This window comes from Falco biarmicus, chromosome Z, assembly GCF_023638135.1.
Source record: "Falco biarmicus isolate bFalBia1 chromosome Z, bFalBia1.pri, whole genome shotgun sequence".
In the NCBI taxonomy this organism is placed as follows: Eukaryota; Metazoa; Chordata; class Aves; order Falconiformes; family Falconidae; genus Falco; species Falco biarmicus.
In genome coordinates this window covers 726,472-741,421 of record NC_079311.1, presented here as the reverse complement: position 1 = coordinate 741,421, position 14,950 = coordinate 726,472, and the positions used below count along the sequence as shown (strand labels likewise).

The 14,950-nt window shown below is 53.6% G+C and overlaps 1 protein-coding gene across 4 annotated transcripts in view; it reads right to left on the bottom strand.

Annotated features, from left to right (window-relative positions):
• Window positions 1–14,950, bottom strand: part of LOC130142532 (paired box protein Pax-5) — a 139,364-nt gene that overhangs the window by 121,129 nt on the left and 3,285 nt on the right. For 2 of the 4 annotated variants that reach the window (XM_056324665.1, XM_056324667.1), the window contains exons 2-5: window positions 13,569–13,680; window positions 9,298–9,463; window positions 4,596–4,793; window positions 565–629 (exon numbers count right to left, since the gene is read on the bottom strand). In XM_056324665.1, coding sequence (XP_056180640.1) covers window positions 565–629; window positions 4,596–4,793; window positions 9,298–9,463; window positions 13,569–13,611 — 472 coding nt within the window. In that variant the 5' untranslated portion in view covers window positions 13,612–13,680. The remainder of the gene's footprint in view (window positions 1–564; window positions 630–4,595; window positions 4,794–9,297; window positions 9,464–13,568; window positions 13,681–14,950) is intronic. The other 2 variants (XM_056324664.1, XM_056324666.1) reach the window with 1 other exon arrangement.

Genomic DNA, 14,950 nt, shown 5'->3' with positions numbered 1-14,950 from the left:
GCAGATGCCGCAGCAGACGGGCCACCCCTCCCAGGGACCCCCTCTGCCAGCATCGCCTGCCACGGGGCACAGCGTTGCTGGTCTGTGGCTGAAATAAAGTTTTGGAAAGTTTTGCTTCACTCAAGACTGCAAGTGCACAAAGAATTACGGAAGGAATGGTTGATAGATGAAAAAAAACACATTCAAAACTACTTACTGACTAATGATGCAGAAAATGTTATGAATAAGTATCCCTTTCTTGATTTATTACTTTAATTATCTGACATTCTATAGACCCCCATTAGTGGGGGTTTTTTGGTTTAGATTTCAATTTTCTGTCTCATGGTGAAAGCTATTTATCATAATAATCAGTAAAATTCAAAACCTTTTAGCAGTATTTATAAAATTCATTTACTATGTTCAGCCCTTGGAGAATGACAAAGAAGGCGCATTAGCACGTGTGCTGAAGTGTTTTATGCAGAATTATCTGTCCATAAGAATGATTAAAAGTTCTTTAGAATATTTGTTATCCATTACACTATTTTTTTAATCTTAAAAAAAAAAAAAAAAATAAGTTCTCCTTACCTATGCTGTGACTGGAGGCTGGGACCTGCTGATTGGGTGGCTGCTGCACCTTCGTCCGTATGATCCTGTGCGCAGTTGAAAAGAAATGACTACTTAGCATTAAGCACGCAATTGCAGGGGGCATCAGACACTTTTTTTTTTTTTTTTTTTTTTTTTTCAGTTCAGGGTACCTGCATGAACGCGAAAATGCCTTTCCGCTAATTATCCCTTCATCATCCGCTGCAAGATCAAAGTTTGGCAGGTCGACTCACGGCCATGTTTTTGTCCCCGACCCCTGTTATTAGGGATACTGGGATGACTGCGTGCTCCTCAGGATGCTGCAGTGTTTGGTGCTTCAGTGCCTTTAAGGGCCTAGTCCTTATCGCCCAGGAAAGGACATCCAGAGCTATTTGGGCACCTGCTGGGACCAGCACCCCCTCCTCAGGGGGCTGGACACTTCTGAGTCCCAGCAGGCTGCGATGTGCACCCTTGGGTGCTGGGATCCATTTAAAAGGCTGTCCCTAGACCACCCCATGTACAGTACTCACACGGAACATGGGACGCCTGGGAAAAGGACCTGCCTGCCCAAATTATTATTAAAACAAAAATGCGTTGGATTAAATGCAAATTTTAAAAGCTGAATAAACGAACCGTCATCGCTGGGGACAGCCTCTGCTCTGAGGGACAGTGCTGTTAACCAGGAAAAATTCAGAGATGCAGATAAAGTAGAAGGCATGTGTTGTGTTGCAGGACAGAGGGCAGCCGCTAAGCAGAGCTGGGGACATGCAAAACCAAGTGCTTGCCTGCCGATGCACAGTGAAAAAAAGACAAGACAGGGTCTGAAGCACCTCCAGAGACAACACCGCTCTGCCACCGACTGCAGCAGAATTGAAACAGGTATTTCGTTGACGCACGCTGCTTGCTCACCGCACAACTCCTTGCCTGATGCCCTGTTTTTGCAGCAGTGATGCTGCAGTAAACACGTCTCCTCTCTTTGCCTAACAAACTCTTCTTCCATTTCTGCCTGCTGTGGATTTGGAAGTGGCGAAAGGAAGGGAACCGTGAGACGGAGCTGGTGTGGGGGTGCACTCGTGGGGGTGCATTCACAGGGACAAAAAAGTCACCCTGTGAGCTACCACGGGAACGACCACTGCTGGCACCTGGCCCCATCCCAGAAGAAGACACACTGCTGTCCCTCTGACAAATATGATGGAGGCTGGCAGGATTTTGGTCTGTTAGTAAGCCATCATCCAGCTGCCAGCCCCAGAGCAAAGCCGCTGGGTACCAGATTATCTTCAGTGGATGGGTCCCCGGCCACGGGCTGCAGCAGCCAACCTGGCATGGGGGTCAGAGGGAGCTGTGCACGCAGCTTTGGTGGGGAAAAGCAGCCGAAGGCATAAGACCCTGTGTGAGCAGGGGTGGAAACAAGCCCCAGCACAAGGCCTCATCGCCATCGTGGCGAGGGCAGTGTGTCCGGAGCCTTCTGACACATAAACATCTTCATCTCTAGAGGGATGGAGAACTGAAGCACTTCGAAGCAGCTGGGCAGCTCTCAGCTTATTTGAGCAAAACTAATCGCAATGATTAATTAAGCCTTAATCACACAGACTTGCTCCTGCTGTGGAAGAGTGGCCTATTATTAATATTAATGAATGTTATTAATTAATAATAATAGTTATTATTCACTCATATGTGGGGGCAGCAGCTCAAATTCATCTGCTAAAAGGCACCCTCAGCAGCAGGGATGTGTTGACTGCACTTCATCCCAGTAGTCCTGACATTCTCCAGAACAGCTCCCATGAAGGGAAGAGCTCAGCCCCAGTGCGTCCCTGTTCCTCAGCAGGGAGGCTGGGGCCGGGGTAGCAGGGTGGCTACTCCACCCTCTCCGCCGCAGGAACGCCAGCTCCTCGGGTTCACCCTCCTTGCTGTGGGACAGGAACCACGCTGTGCGATTTCGGTTGGGTTCAGGTCCATGGGGGCAGGGCAGCCCCGGCTTTGCATCTCGGCAGCGGATACGGGCATCGTGAGCAGGGGTCTGCATCCTTGATGTGTGACATCCCCACCAGCAAAGCCTTGAAGTATACCCTTCATTTTAACCGTGAAGATAAAAACACAGGGACTACAACACGGAACAGGCAGGATTTCGCAGTAAAGCCAAGTGTTCCGACGTGAATTGCAGCTTTCTTGTCATGACAGTTTGGTCCGGGTTTTCAGGATGTGCTCCCGGGCTGGCCAAAACAATTATCCAGGTAAAGAGACTGACTCAAAAAGATTGCTTGTATTTCTAAAAAGGGATTACACACCTTTAAGAAAATTGAAAGATCTTAGCCACGGCCACAAGCAGATGAGAAAGGATGAGATTTCCGGCCAAAAAAAACCACTTTGTGGCGAATTAAGAAACAGGTTTCTAATGCAGTGGCAGTGGGTGTGTGGACATTATCAGTGCAGAACCACACAAGGACACAGCAAGAGGCAGAATATGGAAACTGTGTCAAAACATGACTGGAGGTTACTTGATCTCTCTTTTCCCTGGAGCTATGATTGCCTTTTTGGTAGTTTTTTGGAGGATGCTTGAAGCCCTACTGCACAAACACAGGTCTGCTCACAGGAGCGATGCTTCTCACACGGCAGGGCTCAAGTTGACTTTATGGAAGCAGAGCTTGCCCTCAGTTACCTGAGGTCAGGCAGAGTTGTATTTTCCTTCGGTTTTCCTGCTGTCTACATTATTTCTCAAATCCTTTTTAAAACTGAAAATGCCATGTCCGTAGGGTTACCGCATGCTGATCCGGAGCCTCAGTGAGTCAGGGACTCCCAGGCAGCAGCGAAGGCTCCACGTGAACTGACCCATTTTTGCTCTTAAACACGCAAACGTATGACTCAACATTCTGTTCAACAAGGCAGAGACACCACTCTCCACTAAGGCTGGGAAAGCCACTCCGGCTACTCAAGCGGCAACTCCATGAATGCAAATCAGGTTGGGATAGCCAATAAAAGAATATTGCATCAATTTACTTCACGTCCATGGACACAGATGGGACTTTATAGCTAGCTGCATTCAAGGAATTTGCATTCAATCGCACAAGTGAAAACCATCTCACCAGCGTGGTGAGGTCGAAGCCCGGCGCAGAGCATCCTCTGCGAAAATGAAAGGACTCTGCTTGCCAGGAGTGTGGGTGTGCATGAGGCTGCCCAAGTGCTCTGCCTTCCAAGTATTAATCCCTTATTATCAGTCTGGCAGGGCTGGAGGCATAACAGAGTATTTCACTGGGGCTTTTTTTAACACCGGCTTCAGACATTCTTCGACTCAGAAGGAAGCAGGCAAGGACAGGTGTAACTGGGATAGCAGTAGGTCACTATAGCTCCAGACCCCTCTGTGAGCCCAGTTCTGCCCAGCGAGGTCATGGCAAAACTCCCAAACGTGGAACTGAGTCTCCAAATGAGATTCTCCTGCATTTTTACAAAAGCAATTCAAGGCCACTTAAGTGCGTCCATGTAACAAGCAGACAGCTGAGGCACTTGAAAGCTACCAACCCAATTCTCCCAGTGATGTTCATGCTGACAGTAACGGCCAGCACTGTTCTGGTGCCACCTTCAGCAACACTGAGCAGGCATCAGGAAGACAGAAGTGGTACCTCAGACCTGTGCCTTGGGTTCCCTCCTCCAGGCACCCTGGCCCCCTCTTTCCCCAGGCGACTGCTAGCCCACCCAACGGCCATCTGAGCTTTCCCCGGGGGAAGAACATCCTGCTGAACCCCCACCCCATCAAGCAGAACAAAGGTCTCGTTCAGAGCAAGCACGCAGGATCATCACTGGCAAGGACTGCAACTCACAGACCGAGAAAAGGATGGGAAAGAAGCAAAGGCCAGCTGCAGAACCTGCCCAGTCCAAGAAATGCCCATCACCTGCAACGCTTTGGCTGCCAAGGTGAGCCCACAGCTGCTCCCCAGCCCCAAATGCATCAGGAAACCCAGGCAAGCTGCACTTCTAAATGAGGGTTCAGTGACAGTGCTTCCGAGGAGCATCCCTCCCCGGGATCAGACAGATCTCTTTACCTGTTAATTGAACTGACGCTGGGCACGGTGTCGTTGTCACACACTCGCTCAGCAAGGAGTCTATCCCTGATCTCCCAGGCAAACATGGTGGGATTTTGGCGTTTGTATTCTGCAATTTTTTCAACGACTTTGGGTGTGGCGACCTTTGGTTTTGATCCTCCAATCACTCCAGGCTTAATACTCCCAGTTTCATAATACCTGGGACAACATCCAAAACAAAGCTTTAGTTATCACAAATAGACAGAGAACATGCTTCGAGATTTATAGAGAAAATAATTTCAAGGTAACCAAACCCCAGCAAATCCTAAGATACATCTTCACTTCCACATACACATTTTCTGCCTATGTAGTGCTTTATCACCTAACAGATTAACTTATAGTAATTGGAATTGGGCCTCAAGATACAATATATGTTTTTCTGTAATAGCAAGACAAAAGAAACAATGCAAGATTAAAGGGCATGCCAGGATCCAAAATTAACTGAAAATGTGTGTTATTAATCAGCAGTACCGGCAATAATAGAAACAAATCACACCAAAGACCACTTTTTGTGCTGGACTCTTTTGTAGCAAATTACTGTTTCTACAGAAACTCTCTGTCATTAATATCTACGTCTTGTTATCATTTCATAGCGAAATGAAGTTAGGTACTGTATTTTATTTGCACCTCTGGGATAAACATGCTGCCATAACTTTTTCCCATTTTATGGTTTTAGCACGCATATCACAGTTTTGAGAGTTAAGTGTTTCTCAAAATGCATCCTTTCTAACGTTAACATTTCTAGTAGTTTCAAGCACAGATTTGAAGGACAAGAGTGCTGCCCTTGCTCTGGAGGGGTCCCAACGGTGTGCAGGTCAGCTTATGTGACCACTCCGTGGCCCTTCCTCAGGAACAGCATCCTTACCCACACCAGCAGCTCTGCCGACCACCACGCCAGGAAAGGCAGAGCCCTGGGTCCCTGAACCCACAGCAACCCGCCAGGCTTCTTCACATGTAAATCACACAGGAGGAACTGCTTTGGATAGCATTGCAACAGTATGTCCCAGCTACATCCCACGTCCTACCGACCTCCCCTTTTAATAAACAAAGCTTTGAAAACGCTGCTAAGAGCAGAAGTCATTTTTGATCCCTGGAGGGACGGAAGGCAGACCAAGAAATGAGATTGTGCTCCTTGGCACTGTCAGGAAGCCCAGCATACGAGGCGCTCTCCCAGACAGGCGCTTCTTTGTATCTTGTGAATTTTCGCATGACCGCATGAAAAATAAACCCCATGCCTACCTGCCCCACCTGCCCGGACCCAGCACATCCATTCTGTACAGCGCAGACCGTGAGCCTTTCAACCAGACACCCACTGAGCTGCACAGTCTCAGCAGCTTCAACATGTCCACTCCACACTCTGTGCCTGTATTTCTAATCGGGAGCTCAGAAATGACTCCCAAAGAAGAACATAAAGACTGTTTATTAACGTATTTTCTCCACAGCTACTCGACATGCCCAGTACATGGGGAAAAAAAAGCATTCATTCCCCAATCTTTCCAGCGTGAGCAGAACACAAACGGGCTGCGCAGCCAAAGTCTGTCGCATTGTAACATGCAACCACGTTCATGAAATTCCTGCCAGGCTACCAGTTTTCAATTGTTCCAGGAGAGCTCTGTGTGCAGGGCCTTAAATTCCTTTTAAAGAGACCGCTACCGTGGCGTTTGCGTGTTTTCAGATATTCTGGATGCAGGTGTGGACTCCACCAGTCTCCACAAGCCGTTTAAGCAATACTAGTAATGGAAAGCATCAAGTGTCCGAGATGGATTAACCCTCCCGGTACAGAATCGTGCAGTCATTTAGGTGTCCCCAAACACAGCCTAGCCTGAGGGCAGGATTCAGCTCCCCCCATGCTTCCTGAGGACATGACAAAACAATGGTGAATGCAAACCGTAAACCTACTAGAAACTTGCACCCCTGGCCTCAAAACCTTCACCGCTGGCACCTCTCCCATGAGGAGGGTGTAGGAGGACGCCAGACAATACCATGGAATGCTACCAAACAAAAAGTCACAATTTACTTAGCTCCAGTCAAAACATGCAAGTGTTCTGGGGTGCTTCTCTCCAACAGGGCCTCACTGCGCTGTGACATGGTGGCAACTGCCTCACGATGCTGGACAGCCCAGCTGAGCGTCACATCAGCCAGCAGCTCGGGAAGCTGTGGCCGCGTGTTTTCCACAGCTGACTCACTGCTGTAGTTAAGCCATGATGACAAAATCCCTCGCCACCACCGTGCCGCAGCAGTGGCAAGCTCACTGGGGGGTGACACAAAGCCCTTGGTACCCTCTGGCCAGCAAGACCTCCACCCCCAAATCCTCTAACCACTGCCTACGCACCCGTCCTCGCCACCTTGAGCCCTGCAAAGGCACGCGCACACCAGCGGGAGACATGCCTTGAGCGGGAGGATGCAGGATCGGGCCCAGACCCTTCATCCCCTGCAGCCAAGAGGTCTCGCTATGAGGGGGGACAACCGTCACCCAGCGACGGCACTGGCATCCCCCCCCTCTTCGCCCTAGCAATGACCCTAGGCACAGTCGAAGGGCCCGCTGGCTGCACAGCATGGGCATCCCTGACTCCCGTCTCCATTTTAAAGGCAAGGACAGCCGCAGTTGGCTTCATTTTACGCACATCAGGGCCCGACCCTTTGCTCCCAGCCAGTTCCCCGTGCAGGTGAAGAGTGGGCACCCCGGCGTTACCCTCTTCTGAGGGGTGAGTTTCGCTTGCACTGCAACTACCGGTTCCCTGCCCCTGAGTGTTTTTTTAAGGCTGTACCAAAACCTGAAAAATTCCCACCAACAACATTCCAAACATAAGGATTTGTTATGATTCTCATTTTTTCACGCACACGAAAACACACACACACACAGAGCTGCAATTACAGTGACATTTTACCCACTGTAATTATTAGTTATGAAAATAATGAGCTATGAAATTCCAATTTATTGTTGACAACTTTAATGACAAAGCTCTGGAGCCTCACTCCCAGCTCTATAGTGCAAATATATCTAACAGTAAACCTATGGAAACTACCAAAAGCAAAACCATCAGACATTTGCCTGGTAGGTAAATAAATTGCCTGTTTCTTAGCTGTGCGCTGGTCCTGACGGCGATCAGTGGAAATTCTGGTGCAGCAGAGAGAATCACCAGCCAAGCCATGCCAGCCACGAGCAGGAGCCCATGCCGGCAGCAGATGCAAAGCAATATCCCAGTGAAACAGCCCATGATGGGCAGGCAGGTTTCAGATATGGAAAGTTTTCCTCTCTAGAATAGCAAATGCATCAGCATCCTCAAACCTACGCCGGGAGGAACGCATGTAGCTTGCAGGCAGAACGTTATCCCCCTGTAAATGAAGGCCTGAGAGAAAAAGCGGGGATACTGAGAGCAACCGGCACGCTGGACCACGCGGCTCCCTAAAATCATGCCATGCGGGGCTGTGCGGGCAGATTTCCATTTCCCAGTTAGGGCAAGTACAGGTAGGAGGGGGCTATGGAGAAAAGAGTGCCAAGAGCTACGAAACCTGGGGCCTGTGCTGTGCCAAGTCAGTCTGCTGCTGAACACTTAAATGGCCATTGCAAGATCATAAATGTTGCTAACCCAAGCAGATCCTCTGCATGATACTACCCAAAAAAATTGCTTTAACAGGCTTTGCAGCTATGCTATGTCCAGGAAAGCGAAGTGCGTCAAAATTGGAAAAGAAAAAGATTGTAAAAATGAAAACAGCGAGAGTAAAATGCCAAACAATGAAGTTAACTGTGAAAGTTCAGTAAATAGTTCAGGAATTAACTTTTCCGGATTATCAAGAAAAAGATATTCTAACAAAAAAAAAAAAAATGTTTTCCTTAACATAACTTGCCCAAGTACCTTAGAATACCTGGGGTCCAAAACCCTTTTAACACATATATTTTTTTACAAAAAATATGTTCAGATTTGTTCACGAGATACAAAGAAGCAAGCATGGCATTTTTTACCTGAATCTCTGTCACTTTTTAAAATGAAATCAGGCAAATACATGAATTTAGAGTTTAATTTGCTGTTGCCATAGTGGTTCGAGCAGCTGCAGCCTGAGCAGAGGGCTGCTCCCTAAATAGCCAGAATTAAGATGGTTAACAGTTACTCATGGTGTTCTGTGTTCTAATTAAGAACATATTCCAGCACAAGAGTGCAAAAATATGTTGAATTAAACAGTGGGACAGATTGCAGAACAGCCTGTGGGAATGAATGCATGGCAATGCTGATGCAATATATAAAGGTATTATTGCGAAAAAGAGAGTCCTCTTCAGAAAGCAAAACAAGCAACTTCCACAACTTTTTTTTTTTTTTCATTTTACTAAAGATGACTCCCAGATTTATTCTACTTCTTCAGAACAGACAGGTGCAGGACATACGCCATATATATAGCAAATATACCCCACATGGCATTTTGCACTTTCTGTTACAATTACCTATGAGAAACCCTGAAAGGGGCAAACCAGACATATGAATGATGGCACTTTTTTCCCACACCAGGCATATAAAACCACGTGAGCGGTCATGAAGCCCCTCTCCTCACTGGACCAGTTTCCTGAGGTTTCTACTATTGTCCATTTCTTTGCAGCCTTCAATTCAGGGACCGGCACTGACACTTTTTCTCTTGACAGACACAGAAGGATTCATCATCCCCCCTTTACCTGCCAAGTATTTTGCTGACGCAGCCATGGCTGACACGGAGCTGCCGGGAGATGTCACACGGTCGGACCCCTTGGTGGGCGAGCTCCACGATCCTTTGGCGAACCACATCTGGGAGGGGGCGGCCATTCACAAAAACACCCCCCAGCTGATTGACGCCTCCATGTCCTGAAACACACAGGGGAGGGGGGAAAAGGGCAGGAGAAGAAGAGCTGTGTGAGAATTTCAGGGCAGAACCCCCAGACCCAGCACTCCCCAGCGCTGGACATCGTTTCCCCAGCGTTGCTCCGACCTCCGGCTGCTTTTCCCCGGGCGCTGCAGGACCCGACGCGCAGAGGTGGTCATGGCCGCGCTGCCTGCGCCGCCGCAATGCCACTCGCCGGAGGGGAGGACTCTCCTGCCTGAAGGCAGATCGAGCCCCAAGTGGAAAGAAAATGGCCATGGGGAACCATGCAGCCATGCCCAGCTCCCCGCACGTGGGCATCCCAAAACCAGCAGCTGCCCTGGCCCGACTGTGGGCTCCACAGGGGCAGGCCTGGTGCTGCCCCGTGGAGATGAGGCTGCTTGGGAGCCTCTGGTGAGGAAATCGGATGAAAATAAGGCTGGGTGATCGCTCAGACTCCAGGCTATTTACGTCTGAGCACAGAAGGAGACTACCTGAAATGAAATACATAGGGGTTGTGGGGTTTTTTTTTTCTAGATGCCTTGACTTCATCGAGAAAAAAAAAAAAACAACAACAAAAAAAAAAGCATGATTTCCGCTCTTACAATTTACAGCAGTCTTGGAAGATATTATGATCCCACAAATGAAACATGAACAGTCAGGCAAGCCCGGTATATTATTCCTTTTTGAGCAGATTTGCACTGTTCACCTTTAGCAAGGTGAATCAAGTATCTGGCGAAAACGGGACCCACCTGAATAGGAGTGAAACTGTGTAAAACTCATGAACATGCCATAATCCCACATACCAAGTGAGGTAATTTAATTAACCCTCGTGTTGTTAATCATTCAAACTACTTAGATTACAGAGGAGTGCAGAAGCTGAAAACAAGCAATAGGGGAAATATGGATGCCAATTCCAAAACAAAAATAATACAGAAAATCTATCTGCACAGGGCTTGAATAGGCTGGCAAGCCAAATGCCTCAGTGTTTAAAAGAAAAATTACTATATAGACCTATTTTTATTTAAATGCAGTCATTTCACCATTGATAAACCGCTGTCAAACTTCGCAAACACCTTCTATAACTGTCAGAACACATAATGAAATCCACATGAAGGACATGACTGCTAAAGCCAGCTAAAGCCTGTGGCAAGCAGACAAGTGTCTGCTCTGCCTTCATCAATGCGAGATGCAGACCTCTGCCAGTGGCTGAGCTGACCCCAGGCTCGTGCATCCCTCCTGCAGTCCCAGAGAGCAGGGGAGCAGATCCCGGGCACCGAGGCTGCCTTCAGCCACCCTGCCCAAGGCCACGCTGGGGCTGGGATGATGCTGCAGTTGGAGCCGGGACAACTCAACGGCAGAGGCGAAGAGGAGCAGCCCCGAAGCGCTGCAGTGAACGAGACCTCGGGCTTCTCCCCTACTAGTGGCTTTGATTGTACAAAATCACGCACAGCGCATTCAATCTGACCGGCAAGGTCCGGTGGTGGAGGTCAGGGAAGGGGAGAGGGAAGAAGAGGAGGAAAGAAGGAAAGGGATGGGAAAGGAAGGAAGGGGAGAGAAGAAAGAGAGAAAGAGCAAGCAAGTGGAAGAAAGCAAAAGAAAGAAAGGAAAGGAAAGGGAAAGAAGGAAAGAAAAGAAAGGAAGCATTAAGACATGTCTTTCCTTAGGGAAAGGGCCGATTCTCACCCCGTAGCTCTCAGCCCCCAGGAGGCCGGCGGAGCCCGGGCCTGCCCAGGCTGAGAGCATCTGACCCTCCAGTCGCCGGGGGAACAAAGACCGGGGCCGCCGCCGCCCCTCCCGCCGGGGGACCCCTCCACAAACCCGCCACCGTCTCGAAAAGCGGCCCCGGCGCCTGGGCCGGCTCCCCGCCCGCTCGGGGTCCCCTTCACCAGCTGCCGCGCTCCCCGGACGACTGCGGCCGCCGGAGTCCCCGTCGGGCCGGGGGACTTCGAGAGGCGAGGCGGGGGGCACGGGGCTCAAGCCCCCGGCCCGCCGCACTGACGGGGGAGCGCGGTCGTTGCGCTGCTCCGCTCCCCCCTCCGCAGCTCGGAGCCCCGCCGCGGAGAGCGGGGACGGGGCGAGAGCCGGAGGCGCTTCCCGGCGGGGGGCGAGCCCGAGGGCGCAGGGGCCGGAGCCCCGGGGCTGCGGCGGGCAGGGAAGCGGGTGTCCGAACGGCGGCCGGTTCCGGGGAGCCGCCCGCGGAGGGGTCAGGGCTGCCCCGGCTGCGTGTGTCCCCCCCCCCCCCGCCAGCGCCCGGGACGGCGGTGGGCCCGGGCTGTGCCCACGCGGGACGAGGAAGTCGCGGGGACCGCGGGGGTGCCAGAAGGGGCCAAGGTCCCATTCGGGACCGACCGGGCACCGGCCGCCGTGCCCCGGGCTGCGCCGCCGGCCCCGCTCGCCCTGCCGGCGGCAGCCCCCCGCCGCTCCCCGGCTCCCCCGCCCTCCTCCGCCGCGTTTCACCGGGGTCGCCTCCCCCCTTCCCCCCCCCCCCCCCCGACTCCCCCGGGGAGCCGCGGCTCCGGAGATCGTTTGACGGCGAAGGGCCCCGGGGGTTCCCCCGCTGCGGCCGAGGCCCAGATCGAAGACCGGCGTTTTGGTTTGGGGATTTTTTTTTTTTCCCTTCTGTTTTGCCCCGAAATTTCTGCGGAAGGTATCGATTTCCCACGGCTGGCCATAATGCAGGGCGCCGCTGAAACCCCCGCGGCAGCCCCCGCCCAGGGCGTCCGGCCCCCCGCGGGCCCCGGGTCCGAGAGCGCCGCGTCCCGATCGTCCCCCGCGACCGGGCGGGAACGAGTGCCCCGCGTCGCCCCCCCTCCCCCCCACGCATCCCGCACGGCGGGCTTGCCGTCCGTAAAGTTCGCCTTTAAAAAAAAAAAAATAAATACATAAATTCAACACACAAAAAAAGCCGTGATAGGGTTCAACGACGGGAGAGAAATAAACGCGGATTTAAAACGCCGTGTTGCGCGGGGAGGAAAGTCCGTTTGCACGGGGGCGGCAGATGCCCGTTACCGGCTGCTATCCCGGCCCCGGATACCTCCCGAAACCGTGTGACGGACGGAGGGAGAAGGCAGCGGCCGGATGAACAGCGATCGAGGCGAAGACGGAGGAAGGGAGATTTCCAGCCCTTATGCTGGTTGGTTTATCTCGCAAACAAATTTCTTTTAGCTAAAAGGCTGCGGCGCACCAGGAAATGAGGTTAGTTCTACCTTAAATTTCCTCGCAATCTTTCGCCGTAATGCAGCGTTTAACTCACCGTGAGAGAAGATGTCATTTCGCATAACACTGTGCTAATGGATAAGTCTTCCCCGACCTCTCAAGCACAACAAATCTCAGGCAAGCCCATCGCGCACGACCTGTTAACCAGTTCTGCTGCCCGCTCGTCTGCCACCGCGCTGCCCGACGCGGAGCTCGCCACGGGATTGCTACGCTTTTCTTTGGGTGATTAAAAAAAAAATCAAAAATAAAATAAGAAAGAAATAAAGAAACTCTTCCCTCCAGCCCCGCTCCGTGCTCTTCGCATTTTTTTGCCTTTTGTTGTTGTTGTTTTTTTTAATTAACGAATATCAAAATGTTGAAATAGAGAGCATATCGTATAGCAAACTTTTCCGTTCCTCGGAAATACCGGGTGGCTTTCTTCCCACATATTCGATTTAGGAGGAAACAAACAAAAAAAATCCCAAACAACAACAATAAAAAAATCAACACACAAACAAAACACACACACACACATATATATATATATATACACAAAAGCATGCGTGCATATACACAGACACACGCAGTTAAGCGTGCGTGTGCACCTATCTATGCACGGGAAAATAAACCTCGGACAACCCCTCAGCATCCCGCCGCCGTCCATCCACCGGCAAAGCCACCCCCGACACCCCGCCGGCCTTCCCGAAGGGCCACGGCGGCTGCAGGCGGGTGACCCGGGGCCGGGGGGAGGCGGCAGAGCAGCCCCGCGCCCCGGAGCCAGCATCAGCCTCGGACCATCGTTTGTCCGGAGCCCCGGGGCAGGCGGGGAGAGGTGGCCCCGGTGGCCCCGTCCGCGATCGCGCAGGGCCCGTCGCAGCCGTGTCAGAGAAGTTGAACTAGCAGCCTACTTACTATGCATTGCTGCAAACGGGTCGTGCTTACAGTGTATTTCCATCGGAGCGGTCCGGGCCGGGGCGGCCTCGCCGAGCAGACTTCGATTCGCCGGCGGCGCTCGGGTTTGGGGCTGGGGAGAGGGGTGGGTAGGAAGCGCGGGGAAACAGCCGGAGACCGGAAAAAAAAAAAAAAAAAGAAGAAAAAAGAAAAAAAAAGAAAAAAAAAGAAAAAAGTAAAGAAAAAATCCCCCAAAAAGGCAAAAATAAATACAAAAAAAAAAGCCCCAAGAGTCCCGCCCGGAGCGGGGTCGCGGTATCCGACAGCACCGGCCGACTGCGGCTCCCCGCGCCGCTCGCCACGTCCGGGGACTCGGGAGGGGAGGGGGGTGAAAAGGGAGGGGGGGGCGGCGAGTAGCGGCCGCCCTGGACTGCGCCTATGCCCCCGGCCGCTCCCCGGGCGGCCACCGGCGAGCCGCAGCACCCGCCTCCCGGCTCCGAGGCGGTGCTGGGCGCGGAGGGGGCGGGCGTCTCGGTCCGGCGACCGGGAGCCCGGCGCTCCCTGCCCGACGGCTCTTTGTGCTGGCGGCACCAGCGGCTGCGCGGCGGCCTGGACGGGCGGCAGCGGGGACGGGCGTCCCGTCCGCGGGGCTCGGTCCCGGGGCGGCGGCGGTGCGCTCCGCCTGTGCCGCCCCCCGCCGCGCCGCTCGCAGCAACTCGCGGAGCCGGGCGGGGCGGCGGTGGTGCGAGGGGAGCGGCGGGGGAAGGTGTGCGAGAGGGCGGGGAGCGGGGCGGGGGCCGGGCTCGCCTCGCCTCGCCGCGGCCCCGCGGGACCGAGGCGCCCCGTCAGCGGCCGCCGTCCGACCTGGGGAGCCGGCGCGGCGCGCCCATCCCCATCGCCGCCGCCGCCGCCCGCCGGGCCGCGGGGCCGCCGCCGCCGCCGCCCCTCCCCGCTCGCCGTCGGCCTCCGGGCTCGCCGGGGCGGCGCGGCGCCTGGCTGGCTCGGGCGGTGCGCCCGGCGCGCTGCCGGCCCGCGGCGGGCGGCGGGGGTTGTGGCGGGCGAGGAGGGCGGGGGCGGGGGCGGGCCGGCGCGGGGGCGCGCGGGGCGGGGCGGGGGGCTCCGCCGGTTGCCGCGGGCACCGCCCCGGGACCGCGCCCGCCGCCCCCCGGCCTCGCCCCGCGACCGGACTGCGCGGCTCAGCGCGCCCGCGGAGACGGCGCGGCGGGTGGCGCTTCAGCACCGCCCGGCTGGACAGCGGCGGGCCGGCAGCGGGCGGCGCCCGCCCGTCACTCACCGCCCCGGCCAATCGCAAAAGTTAACTTGACGGCGCCCCGTATTGGCCGCCGGGCGGCGCCGACGGCCATTGGCGGGAGAGGGGCCAATGGGGGCGGGGGGCGTGGCTG